We start from the raw sequence: 27,668 nt of genomic DNA, 5'->3' as shown, positions 1-27,668 counted from the left end.
ACATCGAGGATTAACGGAGTGTTAGTATGTTAGTCCACATAGAATTCAAAAGCTGTTCATAACCCTCAACCCCAAACTGTCCCTCACGGGACTCAACCATGCGTCCACTGAAGGAGGTGTACCAACTGCGCTAAGAGCTCATTGGTTAGTGGTGTGTGTGTGTGTGTGTGAGAGAGAGAGAGAGAGAGAGAGAGAGAGAGAGAGAGAGAGAGAGTCCAATCTATGACAACTTCTTATTCCAGGGGAAAAAATTAACTTATTCCAAAAAAAAAATTAATAGCATTCCAAATGTAATGATTACAACAGGAGGGGGCCCATAAGGGAGAGGGAACAAGCTCAGAGATTTTTAAACTAGAAAAAATTCAAAGCTGAATTGCCTTCTTACACTAGCTAAAGGAGTTCTTCGATCGATACGCTAATGCTATAGAATGCAAAAACCACCCAAGGCATCCCCAAAAGACTAGTACATGTCATGTTTTGAAAGGAGTTCGCGGCATCGAGAGGGTTCTTCATCAAAAATGTATGTCAGAGGAGAACAAGAACTCCACTGCCTCCGATCTGCATTACAAAAATAGTCAAGCAATTAGTTCCAAAAAGCCATTTATGATATTCCCAGATTTTCACGAAGATACAGGAAAAACGGAAAAGCTAAGAAAGATGAAGCTGCAGTCCTGAAATGTAAACCTTGATCCCAAAGGAGGTAACGGTGAAGATTCAGAACCAATCATTGTGAACAGCATAGAACGGAAAACAATGAGTTCAAATAAAACTAACCATTTTCCGGGCATTTTTTGCCTGAATCATGTTTTTTTGCTAGAAAACCATTGACAAGCTGCGAATCACTGAAACTCCAGGCCTGCTGAGCCAGAAATTATACAAGTAGTTCCCAAATCGTACTTTTGAGTCTTCATCGATCCATTAAATTCTTATGCCCTTCCTTTTACAAGGGGTTGAGGAGACTCAAACTTGCATTTTTGGATAGAATGTTATCGAGGCTGCTGGGAGGTGCCTTAGGAAACTTCATGTAAAAAATCACCTGCCACGAAAAATTGTAACCCAGGGTTGGTCGCAGAAGTTTGGGTTAGACAGATGGCTATGGCATAGTAAAGAAAGAAAATTGTCTTACTGCTCTCAGTTGTTGAACAGACTTATAAAGCAACTTTTTGGGTACACATGACTATCGCATAGTAATCTGCTGCTATTCTCCCATCACGTTTGCAAAAAACCGGACTTACGGTGGGTCCCTGCATGTACAAACATGAAAGGGTCAATGCAATTCTTAAAATCGAAAAGACCAACATCAACACTTAACAATAAAATACATAGCTTGGTTGACAAGGTGGCAAGGTCAATAGGTGGAAATTCACTGAAAGTAGCTGCTTGAATTCATTTTCTTAAGAATTCAATCCAAATAACCAGTTTCACAGAAATATCCATCACTTCAATTGTAGCCTCCCTCACCTCACGCAAAATTCACAAGGGAAATTCAAAAATCACTCCATTCAAGTACAAGGTTTTGCTCCCGAGATGAAATTATTAGGCTTAACACTCGAGTGAAGTGTTCAAAAATCCTCCTATGTGATTGACCAGATCATCGAGTGAAGTGTTCAACAACCTACATTTGGAAAACCTTGGCATGTCTGGTATGACAACGGGTCTAACACATGGAGATTAAAACAATCTCATGCACTAGTAAAGACGATAAAACCCGCCAATTTCCTTTAGTGGCCCATTTCATGTAATTATGGGTCCATTCAATTCAAGGGGACGTCCAGACACCCTACCTAACTTTTTTTAACTTTTTTTTATCCAACAAGCAATGTTGGTCCACTGGCACCACTTCCACACACACACACACACAGAGGGAGAGAGAGAGAGAGAGAGAGAGAGAGAGAGAGAGAGAGAGAGAGAGAGAGAGAGAGAGAGAAATATTCGCCTGCAAGCCCTGACAATGATGTTTGGCTCAGTATTCGTTCCGCCACCTCCTCTGCACTGGTTCCCCTCATGTTTGCAGTAACCTGAAATGGACAGAGTGAGACAATGACAGTAAAGGAAAACTGCAACCATAACACAAGAAACAAATTCCTGCAAACCGTAAGCTGGCCAGCTGCCCTCAAATGTGCCTCCAATCTTTTAAGGATTTCATGAGTGATGTCCAATACACCTTTCCGTTGGGTCCAGGACTTCCTGCTAGCAACAAGAACAGCCTAAACACAAGGTAAGAACATGTACAGACAACTTTAACTTGATAGAACAAAGACCCTCCTTTTTTTTATAAATTCTCGAAGATTGGTTTTACATGCTTGGTTAAGTCAAAAGTGAATTCACCTGACTTACCAATATTACTCCACCTTCGATTTCTTTCCAATGTTACTCCACATTACTCTTGCAATGTGGTTCCGCTACTCACAAGGTCCACGATAGCATCAGCTATGCCCATCTAGATTAAGAAGAAGCCAGATAACATCAATACCAGCAGGAACTATTAGACTTAACATATATTATACTATCTACATTAATGTTGTCAGCGACTCAGCGTAGACCATTATTGCCTGTTACATGTAAACTTCTATTGCTTGACATTTGCTGGAAAATATCCAACCATACATGTCTACACATCTGATAACCTTACCCTCCTGTCTAGTTGTTCAACTGATCCAAATCAGCATGACCGCTCCCCCACCCAAATCAAGAACTTAAGATGCAGGCATCGCATAGCTGAACAAAATCATGAAATATATTAAGATGCAGAAAGGAGCTGCCTCTAACGCTACATTCGCCGTCCCAAAAGTGACATGCTTCAGTCCGTTTTCCTTCATAAACTTAGAAGCTAAATCGTAACTGAAACCTGATATCAACAACTCACAAAGAAAATTAAGGAATAGTTGAACACAAGCAGAAATATGACATGACAAAATTGAAATACAACGTACATAGGTGAAACCTAGTAAATCTCAGAATTTCCAGAGTGTAAAACTTGGGATGAGAATGACAGCACACTATCAGATAGGCTGGTTACCACCTCGGTATCTACTATCTAGTTATCTACAAAACAGCTTATGTGGGAGTGTGTGCATAGATACAAGTCCAAGTGCATATCATGGTGGAGGAACTGCAATTGTGCAGTGATTGATAAGCTAATACAACAAAACGGTCATTGTTACAGAAAAGGATTGTGCTACATGGTCACGGATGTGGCAGATTACGCAAAATAAAATAAAAAACGATTTATGTCAAATGCAGTATAGAAATTTGCAGTTCAATTCTTATATCCGAAACTCATTCGCATTTCCACCTGGGTAATCTGACGATTCTACATACAATTGGAGTTTCAAAACTGCACAACTGGAGTGTTATCATTACCGCCATTACGTATGTGCCTTAAATCATTTTTGCCATTTCCCACCTTCATCTCACCATGCAATCAAGATAATCAAGGTAAAAATTTACATAATAAAGCTCAGAGCACAAGACCTGAGGAATTTGGGCCACATATTGTCAAGGATTCACTTGCCTGACTGACAATTGACAATCCTGTCACAAATAGCATCAAACAAAGCAATTAGCAGTTAAATAAACCGAATACAACTAAACGAGCCAAAATTTACTTTCCATGATGTCCTAGGTGATGCTACATAGAATTCATGTGGCTGAAGGAAACCAAATGCATGTAGAGAATCTAATAAGAACGAATGGAGGGGTGAATTGAACCCAATCGATACTCAAGTTTCTCCTTTTGAAAAATCAAACACCTGCCATCCAATTTTTTTTTTTTGTAACATTAATTACCCCATCCTAAGACTATAATCATCCATAAAAAAATCTAACAATTGGTGCAATATATACCGTTTGAAATCAATGTCGATCCACACAATGGTATGCATCTTAGTTGCATATAATCATACACCCTCCGTCCCCATTCTTTTGTCCCTCGTCCTATCCCAACCGGATAAAAAATTAATTATAACTTTTAATTGGTAATACTATTTATATGCAATATAGATCTTGTTTGATAGATTTCAATGAGCTCTTTTAAACGATGTTTTCAAAATCACCTAAAAAATTATAGATTGCAAGATATAATCAATTTAAAAGTGGCACGGACTCCCAAAAGGGACTAGACGGAGGGAGTATTATTGTAATAGTTCAATCCGGTTGGGGGTGTTTGGGAGCCACTTTTGAAATAAAATATGGATTCGGAATTGTCAATTATAAACTCCAGTAAACTGTGTTCAAATTAAGTAATGAATCTGCGAATGCTTTTGGATAGGGCTGCAAATGAACCAAGCTGCTCGTGAAGCTCGGCTTGTTAGGGCTCGGCTTGATTCGTTTAGTAATCGAGCCGAGCTCGAACTCGAGTTTTAGTCTCGTTTAATTTAGTAAACGAGCCCAAAGCACAAAGTCATAACTGAACTCATTATGCGTATTGTTAAAGCATCCAACTCCAAACCAATTGGCAAAGAGTGGAGAGGCCGCCCAGGCTCATATACTAGTATTGGAGGAGATAATTAACCAATGTGGGACAAATCCCAACACGTATTTTCGGTGTCTTGCCTATCCAGCAAGGGAAACAAGCCATTTGTTTTGAGCATACGTGATTCTTGATAATCTAGCCTCGCGTTGCATATAACCCAACATTTTGGACAAGATTAAACTGCTAAAAAGACAGAGGAGTTACCTCCTCAACCTGTCAACCAAACTGAAAACACCTAATATCTTCTTAGTACTAGAAACAATACAAAAAGAAATTACCTCCTCAACCAAATGCTTGCTAATTGAGTCAGCTTCCCAAGTTTCAGATTCATCCTGGAATCGACAAACGACTATAACTCATTCATTCAAAGCTTTAATCATGCTCGCAACAAGCTCCCTGTGCGGCGAAAAAGTAGTAAAAATTTCAAGCATTAGAAAACAAAAGTTTTGGCACTTCCCGCGCTGATACAAAGAAAATCCGAAAGAGTAATGAAGTGCCAAAGGATTAAAATTGCAACCTTGACTACTTAAAATTACTGTGCTATTATCGATGACTGTAAAGCACAGGGAAAGGGTGCCCTAATGTCATTCATGCGGACTTTCATAGGCTTGCCACCAAAGCATAAGGGAAAAAAACAAAAACAAATCGTAAAAACATATAAAACACCCTATCAAACAAACAAAGGCAAGTAAAAAGCATGAAAGAGAAGAATCATACAACACACATACATACGTGGTTATAGTACACAACACACACACAATATGCACAACAAGACTAAGGGTGGGAGCTATGATGTGTCAATATAGTAGATGAGTGAGAGATGAAAGTTTTACCTCTATAAAAAAAAAAAAAATTAATGAGTTCCTTCAAGATTGCAAAACTTAAACTTCTCAAGCCAATAGAAACGAGTCTATGAGAATAAAACTAGGGCAGAGAACCAGAGGTACAAGAACCTAGATATATAGTGGTTAGTAGACAGGCAGTAGGTGCATGGGCTTGGCTTGTGAAGCACAAACAGTCGTTTTTCCATAGAGAGTGCTGGTGAGCAAGGAATTGAAAGAGGTGTCAAAAGAATTTCTAGCAAGGCTGACGTGTTTTGAGTGATTACCTATCAAAATTAGGTTGACTAAAATCATGGTTCTATAGAAGCTCCTAAGAGCATCCCCAATGGGGATGCATTTTAGAAGTGGTTGTATAGTTATTTTAGATGTAAAAAGTAGTTAAAAGTTGGTTAGATGTAAAATAGAACCCATGCCTATCCAATGGTGGGATGTAAAAAAAAGATGGATAATTAACTAACTTTCCATCCTCCTTAATTTTCCTTAACTTTCTTAATCCTAATTTAAATACTACTTCCGTTGAAAAATAATTTTGGTATCCGGTAATCGAGAACTTTAAAAAAAAAAATTTCGGAAAAAAAAAAAAACTTCCTTCTCATTTTTCTTTTTTTTTACTTCTCATCCACTTCAGTAACACAATTTACTTCATCCATTTACTCCCATCAATTCTCAACCACGTCATTTAATTGATCCATTTACTCCACACTCTCAACTACACCATTTACTATAGTCATTTACTTATATCTACTCTCACCTACATCATTTACTGTCATCTACTTTCACCTACATCATTTACTCTCATCTACTCTCACCTACACCATTTACTTCAGTCATTTACTCTTATCTACTCTCAACTACACCATTTACTTACCATCTATATATACTATCCTCCCCATTATTCATTCTCACACTCAAATCTATATACAGTCTTCTCTTTCCAAAAAAATCATCATGAGCAATTTAACCCACAGAATATTACTGGGAGAATTTGACGGATCTTCCTCCGATGATGATGAGATTACAATGGTGCAAATGATCATGGCCAGGCAATACCAAAAATTTCAAAGAAGACGCCAAAAAGGAGGTCATGTTGGTTCTACAAGCGGTCGAGCCTGGATCCCCCGTGACAGAGTTGCTGCCGACCAACGACTCAATGATGATTATTTTTGTGAGTATCCGCTCTATGACGAAAAATTGTTTCAGCAACGTTTTCGAATGAGTCGACCCTTATTTCACAAGATCTTGGGCAAACTCCAAGAGCATGACGTGACGTTCGTCCAAAGGAATGATGCGACGGGAGCTGTAGGTCTTTCTGGTATCCAAAAGATGACAGCAGCTCTGAGGATGATGGCATACGGGACGCCTGCTGATAGTCTTGATGAGTATCTCAAGATTGGGGGAAGTACAGCAGTTGAGTCTCTTCAAAGCTTCTGTAGAAGCGTTATCTCTATTTTTGAAGCAGAATACCTGAGAAAACCAAATGAAGCAGATACTGCAAGGCTCCTACATGTGGGCAATCAACGTGGTTTTCCTGGAATGCTAGGCAGCTTGGATTGTATGCATTGGCAGTGGGACAAATGTCCAACTGCTTACCATGGCTTCTTTAGTGGCCGCAGCGGAAAACCCACTATCGTACTTGAAGCAGTTGCATCGTATGATTTGTGGATTTGGCATGCTTTCTTTGGCATGCCAGGTTCATTCAATGATATCAACGTGCTTGATCAATCTCATCTCTTTGATGATCTCAGTGCAGGTCGTGCCCCTCCAGCCCATTTTATTGTTAACGGGAGTCAGTACGACATGGGGTACTACCTTGCTGATGGTATATATCCAAAATGGGCGACTCTCGTCCAAACCATTTCTCAACCACAAGGAAGAAAGAAGCAACACTTTGCGAGGATGCAGGAGGCATGTCGCAAGGATGTTGAAAGGGCATTTGGCGTACTCCAAGCACGCTGGGCAATTGTGAGAGGACCGGCGCGATTCTGGAATGAGGTGGATCTAGGCTACATCATGAAACATGTGTCATTTTGCATAACATGATAATTGAAGACCAACGTGATCATGATGCTAGTGATGAAATTACTGAACTTCTTTCTTCCAACCCAATTCAAGTTTCGAGAGATATCACTCCTGCATTGGTTGATTTCTTTAAAAATAACCGGAGGATTCGATCAAATGAGGCACATCATTCGCTCCGCAATGATCTTATTGAACACCTATGGGCCCGTAATGGAGATGAAGAATGAGGTTCCCGTGTCTTGTATTTCATTATCGAGTCGTGTATTTCATTTTCGAGTCTTGTATTTCATTATCGAGTCTTGTATTTCATTATCGAGTCTTGTATTGCATTTTCGAGTCTTGTATTTCATTATCGAGTCTTGTATTTCATTATCGAGTCTTGTATTGCATTTTCGAGTCTTGTATTTCATTATCGAGTCTTGTATTTCATTTTCGAGTCTTGTACTTCATTAGCTAAATAAAATGCATTTTATTATCGAATAGTACTCAACGATTACATCAAAGTCAAGATTATTACATAATTGCTAAAGACTATTACATATGACAATAAAAATTTATTACAATCAATAATCAGGAAAATCAGGAAAATAACCGTTCGAACTTGAGCTAGCCGTCCATTTAGCCAAGATTTCACCCTTGCGATACTGATAATAAGCCTTCATTTGGGGGTCTTGAACCAAATCCAAGTCCATTTGCATAATCCTATCTTCCATCTCTTTTTCCTTTATTGCTGCCTTCCTCTCCTCAAGCGCCACCCTTCTCTCATCATTTGTTGTACTCCTTTCCAAAGCCGCGACTCTTCTTGCTTCCATTTCAGCTCTCCTACTTTCCTTGTCAGATATAGTTTGGTTGAATTTTTCCATCAAGTTGATCCATTCACGTTCCTCATTTCCTGATTTTTTGGTCTTCAATAATTTTGCCTTTGATGCTTTACATCCAGGAGGCCTCTTTCTTGGAGACTGAACACTACCTCCACTCGTAGGATTGCTATCTTCCAATGTAGTCGATGTGTTTGGAACTTGAGAGAAATCAGGAGAGTCTAAGTTTGGATTTTGAGAGAAATCAGGAGATAGCGGGACCGAACTTGTATCCATTTGTGAAGATCTTGGGTCGGACCGGGGTGGGGTTAAATCCGCCCACTTCATACTGTGTTCTAAGATTGCCCAGCAACAATCCAAATTGGCGAAAGGTTTAGTCTCAGTATCTTTGTAATGTCTCTTCGCTAGATCAATCTATACAAATAATAACAAAATAATTTAATTAATTATCAAAATAATAATATTAACTAATTCAATTTAATTAAATATCAAAATAATAATATTAACTAATTCTTATGAAAACAAAATAATATTATTAACAAAATAATTTAATTAAATATCAAAATAATAATATTAACTAATTCTTATGAAAACAAAATAATATTATTAACAAAATAATAATACCTCATTTTGTTCTGTCATTCCACTTTGATGTTGCCTTTGAATTTGCCTTAAATGTCCACGATATTTGTTGCAAGCTTGCTGGATGACTTGCCATCGAGACTTGATAGAAGCATCCGATCGTACATCACCTCCTGTGAATTCGGTATATTTTTTTGCAACCCGATCCCATAATTTAGATCATGGTTGGTTGGTACCGATAATCGGGTCTTGACTAACGCACAAGTAAGCATTACAAATTGCTTCATCTTGATCGGAGTTGAACGATTTTCCTCTCGCACTACGACTTCCTTCTGCCATAATTGATACACTATTTTTTTTGGAGGGTGTTTGTGGAGAATGAAAATTTTTTTTGTTGTCTAAAATCCTACTAACACACATTTATAAGCAAGGAAAAAAAAAATGACCGTTGGAATTTTTTTCATCCGTTGGTGGTGACCAACGGTCGGATCGTTGGAATTTTTTTCATCCGTTGGTGGTGACCAACGGTCGGATCCTAATTAAGGGAAAAAAAAAAAAAAAAACAAACGGTCAGAATTTGCTTTCCCACACCCGAACCCAGGCCCAACTTTACTCTCAGTCTTTCTAATCTTTCTTCTTTATCTGTTCTCTCTCTCTCTCTCTCTCTCTCTCTCTCTCTACGAACCCAGAACACGCCTCCTCCCAAAAAAAACCAGATGACCCTCTCTCTCTCTCTCTTTCTCTACTGCAGCAGACGCACCCCCCTCCCTCCCTCTCTCTCTCTCTCTCTCTCTCTCTCTCTCTCTCTGGTTTTGTAGAACCCAGCCCTCCTCTCCCTTTCTTTGAACCGAAGGGAATCACAGCCGGAAGGGCATGGCCGGCGAGGGTTTCAGAAGGGCACGCCGGCGGCATGCATCTGCGCCGTCCATGGATCGTCAAGAATCGGGGTGAGGGACGGTCATCTCCGGATTCCGGAGTACTCTACCAGATTCCGGCGAGTTCTTCCATTTTCCGACGACTTTTCGACGAAATCAGGTGACCTCCGATTGTCCAAAATTCTGGTATTTTCAGTTGGGTGGTGACCTGTCAATTATAGCTGTAGTTATGTGGGGATGGAAATATCCATCTCCTTTTCCATCTCTGCCATTTTACAACCTGATTTGTTCCATTTTACATCCCCATTGGAGGGGTTTTTTTTTGCATCCGGTGCTATTTTAAGTATAGCACCTGCTTTTACATCCCCATTGGGGATGCTCTAAGGTTGGGAGCGCCTAAGGAGCATATATAGGTTATATAAAAACACATATATAAAATATAGTTAAATACTTTTCCATTAAAGGAAAAGTGATACTTACTGAAAATTTTTCCGATCTTAAAGTTTAATTATTGGAAGTAAGATATTCTCAATTTGCAAAACTTCTTGACTCATATTCTTATCTCCACAATGGCATAGCTCCCTTAAAAGTAAGAGAATAAATGCCTTAACGGCCCGATAAGCTCCCATCTAAGTTAGGAGCAACCTTCCGAGTTCCGTCAAGCTCCCATATTGGGAGCGCCGATTCGAGCTCCTGTCTAGGGAGCGCCCCCATTTTGGAAGGATCTGCTACTAAGGTTCTATACACAAATAATATTGCATGCTTAGGCATTCAACTTTATTTCGATTGTTTTTGGAGATCCAGATGAAGGGACTAATATTATCTTAACTTCCACAACTAAAAACAGTGAGATAAAAGTTGCCCAAAGAATTTTGTTTACCTCTTCCTGATGTTCCAGATATCTCCGTATCCAATCTGCTTAATTGAGACGGCTGGCAGGAATCCAGAGTATTATCATCATCTGAACGCCCCTTGATTCTAGCATTAAGTTCAGGCGTTTTCTCCTCAATCTTGGCAGATAAATGAATACTCCAATCCTTTCTTGAAGCGGATATGATCCCAACAGCACCTCCTAGCATATATGATCGATATTAAGGAACTTATGTTAAAGCACAATTCTCCATCTCCCACACTGATATGTATGAGCCTATTGTTTATCTTCTTGACATGATCTACAACTTCATGAATACCTTCATTTGTACGTTACATTTCTAAGAAACACTAAATATGTCGATCCTATTGCTTAAACAATACCTTTCATTTGTATAGAGAGAAGTCCCAGTAGAAAACTTGAGCGGAAGCTCATTCCCGGGCAAATTCAAGCATAGCCAATCTTATCAAGTGCAGCCTCGAGACGAGACTAGCACCGTCCTGTGCAGAACAAACCAGTCAATGGGGGAAAATCGATGAGTTATTAAGGCTGAACATGAAACAATGGAAGATTAGAAGAGATACCTCTGTTACTCCACTTACCATGCCAATGACTCTCTCTCTCTCTCTCTCTCTCTCTCAATTCCTTCCTCTGCTGAACCGAACGAACCACCACCCACATTTTCTCTCTCCCGCCCTAGGGGACGCGGGGGCTCTGCTGCCCAGGGGTGGGCAGCAGCCCCTGCCCACATTCACACACACTCACACACGGCACCGTTTCGTTAAAAAAAAAAAAAAAACTCTTCCGCTTGCAATTCTAAGGAGCAGAAACGTGATTATGAGAGCCTTAGAGTTAAAATTTAATTATGTCTCTTTAGAATAATATGATCAGAATAATAAGATCTTCACGTCAATTCAAACGGATTGAAAATTGGAGCACTTAATTTTTTAATCATATTTTTTAATATATAAACGGTCTAAAAAATTAAGTGTGCCACTTTTTAATTAATTCGTTTGAACAAGTAAGAATATCTTATTATTCTAATCATATTATTTTAAACAGATATAATTAATTTTTGTCTCTAAGACTCTCATAATTAAGTATCTGCTCTTTATTTAGGATCCTGTAGATCAAAAACGTGATTATGAGAGTCCTATAGACAAAAGTTAATTATATCTCTTTAAAATAATATGATTAGAATAATAAGATATTCGTACTTGTTCAAATGAATTAAAAAGTGGCACACTTAATTTTTTAGACCGTTTATATATTAAAAAATATGATTAAAAAATTAAGTGCTCCAATTTTCAATCCGTTTGAATTGACGTGAAGATCTTATTATTCTGATCATATTATTCTAAAGAGACATAATTAAATTTTAACTCTAAGGCTCTCATAATCACGTTTCTGCTCCTTAGGATTGCAAGCGGAAGAGTTTTTTTTTTTTCTTTAACGAAACGGTGCCGTGTGTGAGTGTGTGTGAGTGTGGGCAGGGGCTGCTGCCCACCCCTGGGCAGCAGAGCCCCCGCGTCCCGCCCTAGGACGCGCGAATTTATTCCGCAATAAAAGGGGTTTGATCAAGTATATCCAAATCTATTTTCACAAGAAAAAATTCACACAAATCATCTCCGATGACATCTTAATCGGGATTCGATTAACATAATCTTCAACACGGTTTATCATCTTTACCTGATCTACAACTTCAACAGTTCCGATCAACAAATAAATCCACTGTCAGCTCAAAATTTACCAATTACCCATCGAAGTTCTTGTAATGGGAAACTAACATGGTTACGACGTCGTTTTATTTGACCTCGCATGTAAATAAGGCGAAGATAAGTTTGATCAAGTGCGGCCAGTTCTATTTTCAAAAAATTAAATTCACACTTATCATCTCCGATTATTTAGCAGTCTGAATTCGATTTAAATGATCTCTAGCAGGTTCAATATTATTGATAGGATCTACAACTTGACCAGATTAGATCAAGAAATAAACCAAGAACGAATTCAAAATTTACCAATTAGAAGTCGCTACGCCATTTTAATGGACTTCGCAGCTCCAAGATGGGAAGTCCTAATGAAGTCAACCGACGTCGTTTTCATGAACTTCCGGCGTTGAAGATGCGAGGCCTGAAGGAAACCCGTCCACGTCGTTTCAGTCGTCCGCAAATATCGACCCGCCCAAGGTGGGGAAGAAGGTCGTCGTCCCGTTTCCCCCGAGGTTTACTCTCTCTCTCTAAAAAGTCTAGCAATTTGGGATGGAGGGAGTATTCGTTATTCGAGCTCGTAATCTGTCCTAAATGCTAGTAATATTAATCAATTCTTTGATCCCGTGATTGGAAATTCCGGCAGGGGTAATTGTCGATGAGGCCGTGGTACAGCTGAGCCAGCTGGTGGCGACCGGCACGTGCGTGCACGTGGAGGGAGAGTTGAAGGTGCCGCCGGTAGAGGCGAAGCAGAGGGTCGAGCTTATTGGGGTTCAGATGATTCTCGATTTGGGGACTGTGGATCCGGCTAAGTACCCGTTGCCTCAGACTAGGCTTACCCTTGAGTCTCTCAGGGATTACGTTCATCTTCGACCTAGAACCAATACGGTATTTTCGAATTTTAACTCTGATTACTACATTTCGGTTGTAGATCGATATTGCTAAGTAATAGGAATTTTGGAAGGAAAATGCTAAACACCGCCTAGTGTAAAAGTTGCATCAATAACTGGAACCAGTGTATTGATATTATGATATCCGAGATATGCATTTATATTTCATATTTGTGATACGTGTGTTGAAATTCTAGCTTATCATCATGTATGCATATTATCCATCTCCGAACAAGCCTCATTTTCTAAAAGTTACGTTCTTTAGGCTGAAAAATGTGGGGTATTGAAGTGATTGGAATTTGAAAATTGATATCATGATTAGTTAAGTGGAATTGATATCATGATGAAGCAACACAGTATTTTCAAATTGAGCAATGCTTCGGATATAAATGTCTATGCACAGATTGGAACACAAATGTGTTTAGGACCGTTGGCTGCACTTGGATCTCGCACAGTAAACGGGGGTACGCATGCATCAAACGGTTCAGACACAGCAGTTACAACACGTGGATATGTGCACAGATGTCTGTGTCCCTATCATTTTTGTTACACATTGTTCCTCGTAAATTCATGTCATTACAGGTGCCTGCAATTTTCTTAAGTGTGGTGCTGTAATTCATGTTCAACCAAAAACCGACACTATGTATGCCCATCTTCCCTTGTATTTATATGTAAGTTAACTTTTTTTATAAATTATGTTTAACTGAAGATTTTTATTGGTTTGATAGTTCTGAGTGATATGAATTTTGGAAATCATAAAATCAGATTGTGGATGCTGGTAACGAATTGTGGCCTTGATTGGCTGTAACAAATAACTGCTGCTAAGAACTTGGGTAGAAATTGGTGGTTGATTCATCTCATTCACAAACACACACGAGCGTTCTCGCGTGTAAAATCATCATCTGTTTCCCATCATGCCTCCATCTTCTTGAACTTAGCTTATGGTGACAGTAATGTTTTGTCTGTGTATTCAGATTTCTGCAATTGCTCGCATCCGCAATGCTTTGGCTTATGCAACCCATACATTCTTCCAGAAGTACAGTTTTCTTTACGTTCACACTCCTGTAATCACCACCAGTGATTGTGAAGGTGAAGGAGAAATGTTCCAAGTCACAACCTTGATTAGCGATGCTGAAAAGTTGGAGAAGGAGTTGATTAAGAATCCTCCTCCATCTGAAGCTGATGTGGAAGTGGCTAAGCTACTTGTCACGGAGAAAGGAGAGGCTATTGCTCAACTGAAATCCGCCAAAGCCAATAAGGACAATAAGTGCTGCTGTCGCGGAACTAACAAAAGCTAAAGAAAGTCTCTCAAAGCTGGAGAGATTTAAGCTAACAAGGACGGGAAGATTGACTACTCCTAAGATTTCTTTGCCCGACAAGCATTTTTGACTGTTTCTGGACAGCTTCAAGTTGAAAGTTTTGCATTTGCCCTCAGTAGTGTCTATACCTTAGGTTCAACTTTTTGAGCAGAACACTCGCACACCTCATGGCATCTGGCAGAGTTCTGGATGGTGGAGCCTGAAATACAGAAATAGCATTTCCAGATATTCAGGTAAGAGATGAATTATTTATTTATTACGTTGGGAAGTAAATATTTAGGTTTTTGAGAGTGTTCCAGATGGTGGAACCTAAAATATGTGACCTTGTTCAACATGTTCAAAAAGATGCTTCGTTCTTACGTCATTGCAGGATGACATGAACTGTGCGGTGGCATATGTTAGATCCTTGTGTCAATGGTTACTTGACAATTGCCTTGATGATATGGAATTTACGGTTAAGAACTTGGACAAAAGTGCAATTGATCATCAAAGAAACCGAATTGATCGTCCAAGAACAGTTTCTTCGACCAAATTTGTCTGTATTTCTTACACGGAAGCTGTTGCAAGTCTTGAGGAAGCATTGAAAGAGAGGCAGTTTGAGAATATAGTAGAGTGGGGGATTGATTTATCATCTGAACATGAAAGGTTGCAGGGGTTCTGCATTCTTTGATGTGTTCATTTAAATGCCCTTTTGCTGCTGATGGCATGGTTGTGTAATCTTGTAGATACTTGACCGAAGTGAAATTTAAATCCCTGGTTATTGTTTATGATTACCTCAAAGGGATTAAAGCATTCTACATGAAGGTCAACCCTGGTGATAAAACAGTTGCTGCTATGGATGTGCTTGTACCGAAGGTATGATCTTTTGCTACCCACGTCTGAGATGCTTACGTTCTTGCTTCTGCTTTAATGTTCCCTTGTAAACCATACAACTGTTGTAAGTTGCCTGTAGAGGGAGAAAACTTCCAGAGTATATTTTTGCAACCATTGTTGGCTATTGTGTTTGCCTAAGATTATCATCTGTTTGTGAATTGCCGTTTGCAGTTTAAGGGTCATGTTGGGGTGCAGAATTGCTGTGGATTCTTTTGCCTATGAATTTGTATTTGTTGTTTGATTTTCCAGGACTCATTGCACAGAGAATCAGTTATGTAAACCCTATTTGATGCCTGGATGTTGATGTTGATGTCAGATTACTATGATAGATTGAACAATGTGTGTATCATGGCCACTGGGTCTTCTACCAACTCATGTGTGAATTCATCCCGAGTATTTTTTGTTTCTAAACTTGCATGATAAAAATTATCAACGGCCAAGTACTGAAAGTAGTTCAAGTTTATAGAACAAGTGATGCGTTTTCTTGTGTTCTCCTAAATGATCATTTTCTGCCTCAAGTTACCATTGCCATGTTTGGAAGAGTGGAGAGAGAATAATCAGAATCTTGTAGCTGTGACTTTATTCCTTTTACACTGGACTTCCTTGAGCATCTACTCTCTAACATTATCTCCCTAAGTAGACTTATTTCGCACCCACTCCATCGATTCAGAGCCCACCCATCACAGAACTCTATCATCGAGCCATCTTGCTTCATCAGAAGTCACCTCCATCGATATAAAACCATCCTTGACAGCACTTCAACATCGAGCCACCTTGTTATATTGGTAGTCACCTTTGATTTTTCCCGCTTCACTGAGTGTTCTTCGTGCAAGCCCATTCAAGGTGCGCCGAGTGTCTACCCATAGATTGTACCATTTGCTTTGATACCACTTTTTGAGAGTTTGTACAGCACATCGACCCGCCACTACTTGCTCAAGGCCCAATGTCATGGGAGTAACTGTAGAGAGTGCGCCACATTACTTTGGCCCAACGTAACTTAGATGAATTCTGACGAAGATTGAAATCCAAACCAGAGAAGATAGAGAGAGAGAAAACACAATTCGTAACTTCTTGAATCTTGAATATATCTGTCTTACTTGATTACAAATGAGGAGCCAAAACCCCTTTTATACTCCACTCTGATCTCAACAGAATGCTAGCACATGCCAGCTCGACTTACTCTAACTGATTAACCACTAATCTCACTTTAAACGTAAAGGTTAAAGATATTCAGTAAAAGACTTATATACCCTTCTAATGGCTTTGCTGTACACACCCCCGCAAACTCATGGGTATGTCAATAACCTTGAGTTTGGCCTTAAGATATTCAAAACGTGCCACAGACAGAGATTTAGTGAAGACGTCTGCTACTTGATCAAAAGTCCCCACATGTTGAACAATAAGCTGTTTGGACAACACTTTTTCCCTTATAAAATGATAGTCAATCTCTACGTGTTTGGTCCTGGCATGAAAAATAGGATTGGAAGCAAGGGCGATAGCAGAAAGATTGTCACACCATAGGACAGGAAGCTGAGAAGTACAAACGCACAACTCCACAAGTAACTGTTGTAACCAAGTGACATCTGCTGCTGTCTGTGCTAGGGATCTATACTCAGCTTCAGTGGAAGAACGTGCAACCGTATGCTGTTTCTTGGCACACCAAGAGACAAGATTGGAACCAAGAAACACACAGAAACCAGTTGTTGATCTTCTATCTAAAGGATTGCCAGCCCAGTCTGCATCGGAGAAGGCAGTGAGTTGCAAAGGGCCAGGAGAAAAGGTAAGACCTTGAAGTAAACTGCCCTTGATATATCTCAGAATACGTTTTACAGCAACAAAATGACTGTATTTGGGATTATGCATGTGTTGACATGCCAGATTAACAGCAAAGGCAATCTCAGGTTTAGTAAGAGTAAGGTATTGAAGTGATCCCACAATGGTGCGAAACCAGTGAACATCTTGAAAATCAGGATCAGGAGTGAATTGAGCAAGTTTAGCAGAAGAGGGAGACAAGCTTGGTTTACAGTCTTGCATCCCAGCTTTTGTCAACAAATCAGAGGCATATTTGGTTTGAGACAGGATGACAGAAAGGCCATGATACAGAACTTCAACGCCCAAAAAGTAACTCAAGGAACCCAGGTCCTTCATAGCAAATTTAGAGTTCAACACAGAAATCAATTCTGTAATGTAAGAAGAACTACTACCAGTGACCAAGATGTCGTCCACATATATCAGACCCAGCAAAAAGGCTGCACGATGATAGGACCCAAAAGTGGCCACACGTGACAGACCTCAAACGCGGCTGCACGTGAGGGGGGATGTTAAGGAAATGAATCCCACATTGCTTGGGAGTGGAATGAGTGATCACTTAATAACATTCGGGACCTCTCCACTCATTGCCAATTGGTTTTGAGATGGACATAAAGTTTCTACAAATTCAACCCCACTTGAAAACTTAGCCCTTTAAGGGCAAAAGGAATTTAATAAGTTAGACGTTAAAAGAAGTTGCCCAATGCCACTGTAACACTTTAAAACATTTTCCTTTCTTGGATGATTTGAAAATCTGGCCTGTAAATTCTCTTCTCTATAAATCTCTCCTCCTCAATTCCTCTAAAATCTTGTCATACTTGCACCACTTGTATTTGCCTCTCTCTCTCTCTCTCTCTCTCTCTCTCTCTCTCTCTCTCTCTCTCTCTCTCTCTCTCTCCCCGGCACAAGGGACTCTTCATTGCTGCTATTTTGGTGCTCTGTCGCTTTGATATTACTAATTGTACATCTTTCATGTTTGATTTTTCTATTTCTTTTCGTGCTATACTATTTGTTTTTCGCTGAAAAGAATAACCTCGTGGCCTCGTCCATCACCAGACAATGGAGAACCTTATAACTACAATTATTGTATAATCATTGGCATTGTTATGAATAGTACATATCATTCTTATTGATCACCAAAATTCAAGGAGAAGGTTATGGTTTCAGTATTTTTTTTTGGCTCGGCAAAACCTCTTTGTGTGTGTGTATACATATCTCCGATGAAAGATATTAAAGTTAAATATATATTAGAGGATCATATTAGAGACAGAAGATCGATACGAGAATATGAATTTTTCCACGCGCGTATGAGGGATAGGACTCTTACTTCTTCCTTTTTTTTTTCCATGTACGTGTTGAAGGAAAGCAGCAAATCAGGGTCAACGACGGCTGCAGCAGAAAGGAAAGGATCTGCGGAGAAGTCCTCCAAGTTCCACAGCCATGCAAGGAGGATATCTGCAATGCAGAATGCTTGAAGAAGTTTCCATCGAATGGAAAATCCCAGTGTGGTGGTCGTGGATATTGCTCAGGGTCTAAGTGTTATTGTTTTCATCCTTGCCCACCAATTAGAACCTAGGCTTTCGGTGCAACTTATTTAGTTTTGAATTTGTATTTCATTGTTGTTACATCTACATCAAAGTTTTTAGATTTTTTTTTTTTAGTTTTGCATTAAAACTAATGCTTTTGGATCTATCTTAATCTTTTGATAGTTGTTTTCCCAGTGAAAACTATCGAAGTTAGAATGGATTTATTCGAGCTTGTGAAGAATTTTTTGCTTGTCCTTCACATATATAAAAGATAACTACTCTACGACTGCGTTTAATTTGGATACCCGCAACGTTGGGTGAAAGAATCAGGTAATTCCAGTCCATTTTGCCATATCTTGAGTTTCCACACAATGGAAATTCCCATTGCACTGCTCATGGATTACGCTATTGCGGTTGCGGTGCATCGTATGTCAATTACCTGGTACCCAAATTGTGATAATTATCGTAACAATGTTGTCAAGAAACCCCACCCCAAAACCACTGGACCACCAATAATAGCTTCGAATAAATAAGCAACTACCAGAGTGCTCAAAGCAGAAGCAATAGAGTGATCTGAGGTATGTAGCCCGGCCCGTAAAAAAAAAAAAAGCCCGAATGGCCCAGCCTATGGGCGGGCTTGGGTAGTGAGTTGGCGGCCTGGCCCGGCCCGATACTTTTTTTTTTTTGCCAATATTAATTGTATACATCGGAGGGTAACGGGATGTTAGCATGTTAGTTCATAAGGAACTCAGAGGCTATCCATAACTCTCAACCCCAAACCGCCCCTCGCGGGGCTCGAACCATGTGTAATGTAATGGAAAGAATAAGTCAGTGAAAGACCCAAGAAAACAGAAGATCAAAAAAAGAATGCTTAAGAGCATAAGCACATGGATAAAGTCACACTCAGACATTAATTTTGGATCCAAATTCAAGATTTTCCTTATACAGTAATCTTTTGAATTATATATAATAAGCAAAATCTATTTTTTTAGTTCTATGGGGCTAGAACTAAAAAAATTTATCCTAAAAACCCGTGGAGGTACCAAAAATTGGAAAAATAATGCAGGCGATAGCCAGCTGGCTTGTCCATAACTCTCAACCCCAAACCGCCCCTCGCGGGGCTCGAACCATGCGTCCACTGAAGGAGGCATACCAACAGCGCTAAAAGCTCATTGGTTAGGGGTGTGATACTTGCACAGTTGCACTAAGGGAGAGAGAGAGAGAGAGAGAGAGAGAGAGAGAGAGAGAGAGAGAGAGAGAGAGAGAGAGAGAGAGAGAGAGTCCAATCTATGACAACTTATTCCAGGGAAAAAAAAATACACTACGCCGAAATACATGCAAGTATACAACTTCTTGAGCAGAATTGTCTTCTAGCACTAGCTGCAGTGAGTTCTTTGATACGCTAATGCTATAGATTGCAAAAACCACCCAAGGCATCCCCAAAAGACTAGTACATGCCATGTTTTGAAAGGAGTTCGCGGCATCGAGGGGTTCTTCATCAAAAATATATGTAAGAGGAGAATAAGAACTCCACTGCCTCCGATCTGCATTACAAAAGTAGTCAAGCAACGAGTTCCAAAAAGCCATTATGATATTCCCAGACTTTCACGAAGATACAGGAAAAATGGAAAAGCTAAGAAAGATGAAGCTGCAGTCCTGAAATGTACACTTAGATCCAGAAGGAGGGAATGGTGAAGATTCAGAACCAATTACAACATAGAATGGAAACAATGAGTTCAAACAAAACTAACCATTTTCCGGGCATTTTTTGCTTGAATCATGGTTTTTTGCTAGAAAACCATCGACAAGCTGCGAATCACTGAAACTACAGGCCTACTGAGCGAGAAATTATACAAGTAGTTCCAAAATCATACTTTTGAGTCTTCATCGATCCATAAAATTCTTATGCCCTTCCTTTTACAAGGGGTTGAGGAGACTCAAACTTACATTTTTGCGTGGAATGTTATCGAAGCTGCTGGGAGGTGCCTTAGGAAACTTCATGTAAAAAACACTTGACATGAAAAATTGTAACCCAGGGTTGGTCCCACAAGTTTGGGCTAGACAGATGGCTATGGCATAGTAAAGAAAGAAAATTGTCTTACAGCTCTCAGTTGTTGAGTAGACTTATAAAGCAGCTTTTTGGGTACACATATGACTATCGGCATAGTAATCTGCTGCTATTCTCCCATCACGTTTGCAAAAAAACTGGACTAACGGTGGTTCCCTGCGTGTACAAACATGAAAGGGTTAATGCAATTCTTAAAATGGAGAAGACCAACATCAACACTTAATAATAAATACATAGCTTGGTTGACAAGGTGGCAAGGTCAATAGGTGGAAATTCATTGAAAGTGAAATTCAAATGTAGCCTCCCACGCCTCACTCAAAAATCACAAGTGAAATTCAAAAATCACTCCATCCAAGTACAGGGTTTTGTTCCCGACATGAAATTATTGGGCTCAACACTCTAGTGAAGTGTTCAAAAATCCTCTTATGTAATTGACCAGATCAGAGTGAAGTGTTCAAAAATCCTCCTATGTTATTGACCAGATCATAGAGTGAAGTGTTCAACAACCTACATTTGGAAATCCTAGGCATGTCTCTAATGACAACAGGTCTAACACATGGAGATTAGAACGATCTCATGCACTAATAAAGACGATAAAACCCACCAATTTCCTTTAGTGACCCCATTTCATGCAATTCAAATGCATCAAAAGTGCATGGGTCCATTCAATTCAAGGGGACGTCCAGACAGTACTCTTTCCGCCACCTCCTCTGCACTGGTTCCCCTTGTGTTTGCAGTAACCTGAAATGAACAGAGTGAGACAATGACAGTAAAGGAAAACTGCAACCATAACACAAGAAACAAATTCTGCAAACCGTGAGCTGGCCAGCTGCCCTCAAATGTGCCTCCAATATTTCAAGGATTTCATGAGTGATGTCCAATACACCTTTCCGTTGGGTCAAGGATTTCCTGCTAGCAACAAGAACAGCCTGAAGACAAGGTAAGAACATGTACAGACAACTTCCATTTGATAGAACAAAGACCCTCCTTTTTTATAAATTCTCGAAGAGATTGGTTTTAAATGCTTGGTAAGTCAAAAGAGAATTCACCTTACTTTCCAATATTACTCCACCTTCGATTTCTTTTAAATTTACTCTCTCGCGATGTGGTTCCACTACTCACAAGGTCCTTGATAGCATCAGCTATGCCCATCTAGATTAAGAAGAAGCCAGATAACATCAAAACCAGCAGGAACTATTAGACTTAACATGTATTATACTATCTACATTTAATGTTGTGAGCGACTTGGCGTAGCCCATTGCATGTTACATGTAAGCTTCTGTTGCTTGACATTTGTTGGAAAATATACAAATATCCATTGATACCCTTACCCTACTGTCTAGTTGTTCAACTGAGCAAAATCAGCATGACCGCCCCCCTACCCAAAGCAAGAACTTCAGATGCAGGGATTCCATAGCTGTACAAAATTATGAAAGCTATTAAGATGCAGAAAGAAGTAACTCGATCTCACCGCAGGAGCTGCCTCTATTGCTCCATCTGCGGTCGAGAGAGTGACATGCATCAGTCCGTTATCCTTCATAAACTTAGGGGCCAGCTGTGCACAAAAATGGAATAGAAGCTAAATCATAACTGAAACTTGTTATCAACAACTCACAAAGAAAACTGATATAGAGAAGGAATAGTTGAACACAAGCAGAAATATGACATGACAAAATTGAAATACAACGTACATAGGCGAAACCTAGTAAGTCTCAGAATTTCCAGAGTGTAAAACTTGGGACGAGAATGACAGCACACTATCAGATAGGCTGGTTACCACCTTTTTTTTTTTAATAGCAAAAAAATTTCATTAATCTTGAAATTGTTATAAGACTAATAGGATCAAGGAAATGACATCATGCTCAACAAGCATTCATCTGCCCAATCCGAGATCCAATCCCTACATTTTGGCAAGAAACCAAAACAAGGACTCCCATTGGGCCGAAACCCACCTAAAAGACCGAAGCGGCGAAGCCCAAACAGGCTGGTTACCACCTTGTTATCTAGTTATCTAAAAAACAGCTTATAACTGCAATTGTGATTGTGCCATATGCTCACGGATGTGGCTGCTTACACAAAATAGAATAATAGTTCAAATGCAGTATAGAAATTTGCAGTTCAGTTCTTATATCCGAAACTCATTCGCATTCCCACCTGCGTAATCTGACGATTCTACAAACAATTGGAGTTTGAAAACTGCACAACTGGAGTGTTAGCATTACGTGACTTAAATCGTTTTCGTCATTTCCCACCTTCATCTCACCATGCAATCAAGATAATCAAGGTACGAATTTACATAATAAATCAGCTCAGAGCACAAGACCTGAGGAATTTCGGCCACGTACTGTCGAGGATTCACTTGCCTGACTGACAATTGACAATCCTGTCATAAATAGCATCAAACAAAGCAATTAGCAGTTGAATGACATTTACTTTTATGTGATGCTACATAGAATTCATGTGGCTGAAGGAAACCAAATGCATGTAGAGAATCTAATAAGAACGAATGGAGGGGTGAATTGAACCCAAGCGATACTCAACTTTAGCCTTTTGAAAAATCTAACACCTGCCTTCTTCAAGCATAGCCAATCTTATCGAGTGCAGCCTCGAGACTAGCACCGTCCTGTGCAGAAAAAACCAGTCAATGGGGGAAAATCAATGAGTTATTAGGGCTGAACATGAAACAATGGAAGATTGGAAGAGATACCTCTGTTACTCCACTTACTATGCCAATGTCTGTCTCTCTCTCTCTCTCTCTCTCTCTCTCTCTCTCTCTCTCTCTCTCTCTCTCTCTCTCTCAATTCCTTCCTCTGCCGAACCGAACGAACCACCACCCACATTTTCTCTCTCCCGCCCCAGGAGGCGCGAATTTATTCCGCAATAAAAGGGGTTTGATCAAGTGCAGCCAAATCTATTTTTACAAGAAAAAATTGACACAAATCATCTCCGATGACGTACTAATCGGGATTCGATTAACATAATCTTCATCAGGATTTATCTTCTTGACATGATCTACAACTTCCACAGTTCCGATCAACAAATAAATTCAGCGTGAGCTCGAAATTTACCAATTACCCATCGAAGTTCCTGTAATGGGAAACTAAAATGGTTACGACGTCGTTTTATATGACCTCGCACGTAAATGATGCGAGGATTTGTTTGATCAAGTGCGGCCAGTTCTATTTACAAAAAATTAAATTCGTACTTATCATCTTCGATCATTTAATAATCTGAATTCGATTCAAATGATCTTTACCAGGTTCAATATTATTGATAGGATCTACAACTTGACCAGATTAGATCAAGAAATAAACCAAGAACGTGTTCAAAATTTACCAATTAGACGTCGCTACGCCATTTTAATGGACTTCGCAGCTGCAAGATGAGAAGTCCTAATGAAGTCAACCGACGTCGTTTTCATGAACTTCCGGTGTTGAAGATGCGAGGCATGAAGAAAACCCGTCCACGTCGTTTCAGTCTTCCCCAAATGTCGACCCGCCCAAGGTGGGGAAGAATGTCGTCGTTTACTCTCTCGCTCTCGCTCTCTCTCTCTCTAAAAAGTCTAGCAATTTGTGATGGAGGGAGTATTCGTTATTCGAGCTCGTAATCTGTCCTAAATGCTAGTAATTTTAATCAAATCTTGGATCCTGCGATTGGAAATTCCGGCAGGGGTAATTGTCGAAGGGGCCGTGGGACAGCTGAGCCAGCTGGTGGCGACCGGCACGTGCGTGCACGTGGAGAGAGAGTTGAAGGTGCCGCCGGTAGAGGCGAAGCAGAGGGTCGAGCTTATTGGGGTTCGGATGATTCTCGATTTGGGGACTGTGGATCCGGCTAAGTACCCGTTGCCTCAGACTAGGCTTACCCTTGAGTCTCTCAGGGATTACGTTCATCTTCGACCTAGAACCAATACGGTATTTGCGAATTTTTACTCTGATTACTATATTTCGGTTGTAGATCGATATTGCTAAGTAATAGGAATTTTGGAAGGAAAATGCTAAACACCGCCTAGTGTAAAAGTTGCATCAATAACTGGAACCGAGATATGCATTGATATTTATGAGACGTGTATTGAAATTCTAGCTTATCATCATGTATGCATATTATCCACCTCCGAACGCGCCTCATTTTCTAAAAGTTACGTTCTTTAGGCTGAAAAATGTGGTATTGAAGTGATTGGAATTTGACAATTGATACCATGATTAGTTAAGTGGAATTGATATCATGATGAAGCAACACAGTATTCACAAATTGAGCAATGCTTCGGATATAAATGTCCGTGCACAGATTGGAACACAAATGTGTTTAGGACCGTTGGCTACACTTGGATCTTGCATAGTAAACGGGGGTACACATGCATCAGACGGTTCAGACACAGCTGTGACAACGCATGGATATGTGCACAGATGTCTGTGTCCCTATCATTTTTGTTACACATTTTTCCTCGTAAATTCATGTCATTACAGGTGCCTGCAATTTTCTTAAGTATGGTGCTGATACGATTAAATTCATGTTCAACCAAAAACCGACACTATATATGCCCATCTTCCCATGTATTTGTACGTAAATTAACTTTTTTTTATAAATTATGTTTAACTGAAGATTTTTGTTGGTTTGATAGTTCTGAGTGATGAATTTTGGAAATCATAAAATCAGATTGTGGATGCCGGTAACGAATTGCGGCCTTGATTGGCTGTAACAAATAACTGCTGCTAAGAACTTGGGTAGAAATTGGTGGTTGTTTCATCTCATTCACAGACATACACGAGCATTCTCGCATGTAAAATCATCATATGTTTCCCGTCGTGCCTCCATCTTCTTGAACTTAGCTTATGGTGACAGTAATGTTTTGTCTTTGTATTCAGATTTCTGCAATTGCTTGCATCCGCAATGCTTCGCCTTATGCAACCCATTCATTCTCCCAGAAGCACGGTTTTCTTTACGTTCACACTCCTCTAATCACCACCAGTGATTGTGAAGGTGCAGGAGAAATGTTCCAAGTCACAACCTTGATTAGCAATGCTGAAAGGTTGGAGAAGGAGTTGATTAAGAATCCTCCTCCATCTGAAGCTGATGTCGGCTAAGCTACTTGTCACGGAGAAAGGAGAGGCTGTTGTTCAACTGAAATCCACCAAAGCCAATAAGGAAACAATAAGTGCTGTTGTCACGGAACTAGCAAGCTTAAGAAAGTCTCTCAAAGCTGGAAGAGAGATTTAAGCTAACAAGGACGGGAAGATTGATTACTCCCAAGATTTCTTTGCCCGACAAGCATTTTTGACTGGTTCTGGACAGCTTCATGTTGAAACTTTTGCATGTGCCCTCAGTAGTGTCTATACATTTGGTCCAACTTTTCGAGCAGAACACTCACACACCTCAAGGCATCTGGCAGAGTTCTGGATGTTGGAGCCTGAAATAGCATTTGCAGATATTCAGGTAAGAGACGAATTATTTATTTATTACATTAGGAAGTAAATATTTAGGTTTTTGAGAGTGCTCCAGATGATGGAGCCTAAAATATGTGAACTTGTTCAACATGTTCAAAAAGATGCTTCGTTCTTACATTATTGCAGGATGACATGAACTGTGCGGTGGCGTATGTTAGATCCTTGTGTCAATGGTTACTTGACAATTGCCGTGATGATATGGAATTTATGGTTAAGAACTTGGACAAAAGTGCAATTGATCGTCCAAGAATGGTTTCTTCGACCAAATTTGTCCGTATTTCTTACACAGAAGCAGTTGCAATTCTTGAGGAAACATTGAAAGAGAGGCATGAAGGGACTCTTCATTGCTGCTATTTTGGTGCTCTGCCTCTTCGATATTACTAATGGTACATCTTTCATGTTTGATTTTTCTATTTCTTTTCATGCTATATTATTTGTTTTTTGCCTTTTTTTGGCTGAAAATAATAACCTCCTCCGTCACCAGACAAATGGAGAACCTTATTACTACTATTATTGTATATATAATCATTGGCATTGTTATGATTAGTACATGTCATTTTTATTGATCACCGATATTCAAGGAGAAGGTTATGGTTATCAATATTTTTTTTTGGCTCGGCGAAAGCTCTTCTTTGTGTGTGTGTGTGTGTGTGTGTGTGTGTGTGTCTATACATATTTCCGATGAAAGAAATTCAAGTTAAATATATATTAGAGGATCATATTAGAGACAGAAGATCTATATGAGAATATGAATTTTTCCACACGCGTACGAGGGATACGACTTTAATGTTTTTTTCCATGTACGTGTTGAAGGAAAGCGGCAAATCAGGGTCAACGACGGCTGCAGCGGAAAGGAAAGGATCTGCGGAGAAGTCCTCCAAGTTCCACAGCCATGCAAGGAAGATATCTGCAATGCAGAATGCTTGAAGAAGTTTCCATCAAATGGAAAATCCCAGTGTGGTGGTCGTGGATATTGCTCGGGGTCTCAGTGTTCTTGTTTTCATCCTTGCCCGATTCGAACCTAGGCGTTCAGTGCAACTTATTTAGTTTATTCGAGAATTTACATAGTTTGTTCTAATCAAGTTTTGGGGTCGGTCCATATGTTTGACAGTCGGGCATAGCACGGTCATACTTGTCAAATCCCCACAAGTCATGAATGGTGAATCTGTTGGGGAGAGGGTTTGATTTCGAGCAGAGCATCATTGCAGAAGGAAGTAGGCCATCGGATTGCGAGTTTAAAATAGGCTGGTTGGACTTGGAAGGTTTGAGCGGTTGTCCAACTGATGGGATTGGACTGCGAGTTTGAAATAGGCTGGTTGGACTTGGAGACAACCGCCTCAAACCTTCCAAGTCCAACCGGCCTATTTCAAACTTGTGGTCCAGCGGCCTTCTTCCTTCTGCATGACATGAAACTTACGAAGCCGTGTTCAAAATCAAACCCTCCCCCAACAGATCATTCACCATTCATGGCTTGTGGGGATTTGAGAAGTATGGCCGTGATTTGCCCGACTGTCAAACATATGGACCGACCTCGAACCTTGATCAGAACAAACTA

At 39.9% G+C, this 27,668-nt stretch overlaps 3 protein-coding genes and 1 pseudogene across 4 annotated transcripts; 2 read left to right on the top strand and 2 right to left on the bottom strand.

Annotated features, from left to right (window-relative positions):
- Positions 1–245: 245 nt before the first annotated feature.
- Positions 246–23,439, bottom strand: LOC131325910 (ATP phosphoribosyltransferase 2, chloroplastic-like). Its single transcript, XM_058358399.1, is given in 8 exon segments — positions 246–1,250; positions 1,944–2,018; positions 2,094–2,207; positions 2,329–2,383; positions 2,385–2,440; positions 22,144–22,227; positions 22,996–23,055; positions 23,380–23,439. Coding segments are annotated over 6 exon segments (471 nt in total). The 5' UTR covers positions 22,213–22,227; positions 22,996–23,055; positions 23,380–23,439; the 3' UTR covers positions 246–1,148.
- Positions 4,542–11,118, bottom strand: LOC131325912 (DExH-box ATP-dependent RNA helicase DExH7, chloroplastic-like). Of its 2 annotated transcripts, none has more exons than XM_058358401.1 (4): positions 11,084–11,118; positions 10,865–10,981; positions 10,491–10,682; positions 4,542–4,870 (listed from the first exon to the last, which is right to left on the bottom strand). In XM_058358401.1, the coding sequence occupies exons 2-4, from the start codon at positions 10,914–10,916 to the stop codon at positions 4,851–4,853; spliced, it is 264 nt and encodes an 87-aa protein (XP_058214384.1). In that variant the 5' UTR covers positions 10,917–10,981; positions 11,084–11,118; the 3' UTR covers positions 4,542–4,850. The 2 variants fall into 2 exon arrangements, with proteins under 2 accessions (XP_058214384.1, XP_058214385.1); XM_058358402.1 differs by having other exon boundaries at positions 4,542–4,806.
- LOC131325909 (asparagine--tRNA ligase, cytoplasmic 1-like) lies at positions 12,684–27,404 on the top strand (annotated as a pseudogene).
- LOC131325911 (asparagine--tRNA ligase, cytoplasmic 1-like) lies at positions 24,256–25,514 on the top strand. Its single transcript, XM_058358400.1, has 2 exons — positions 24,256–24,583; positions 25,291–25,514. The coding sequence occupies exons 1-2, from the start codon at positions 24,290–24,292 to the stop codon at positions 25,294–25,296; spliced, it is 300 nt and encodes a 99-aa protein (XP_058214383.1). The 5' UTR covers positions 24,256–24,289; the 3' UTR covers positions 25,297–25,514.
- Positions 27,405–27,668: the final 264 nt, after the last annotated feature.

Source organism: Rhododendron vialii, chromosome 5a (genome assembly GCF_030253575.1).
Source record: "Rhododendron vialii isolate Sample 1 chromosome 5a, ASM3025357v1".
In the NCBI taxonomy this organism is placed as follows: Eukaryota; Viridiplantae; Streptophyta; class Magnoliopsida; order Ericales; family Ericaceae; genus Rhododendron; species Rhododendron vialii.
Note: the sequence above shows the minus strand (reverse complement) of the source record. Positions and strands in the feature narration are given on the sequence as shown.

What these genes read in the sequence shown, in the direction of transcription:
- LOC131325911 (XM_058358400.1), top strand. Translation starts at nt 24,290, where the DNA reads ATGCTAGTAATTTTAATCAAATCTTGGATCCTGCGATTGGAAATTCCG.
- LOC131325912 (XM_058358401.1), bottom strand. Translation starts at nt 10,916, where the DNA reads ATGAGCTTCCGCTCAAGTTTTCTACTGGGACTTCTCTCTATACAAATG. An exon ending in TCTCTCTATACAAATGAAAG is followed by an intron (nt 10,683 to 10,864) that starts GTATTGTTTAAG and finishes CATATATGCTAG; the next exon opens with GAGGTGCTGTTGGGATCATA. An exon ending in ATCTGGAACATCAGGAAGAG is followed by an intron (nt 4,871 to 10,490) that starts GTAAACAAAATT and finishes TTCGCCGCACAG; the next exon opens with GGAGCTTGTTGCGAGCATGA.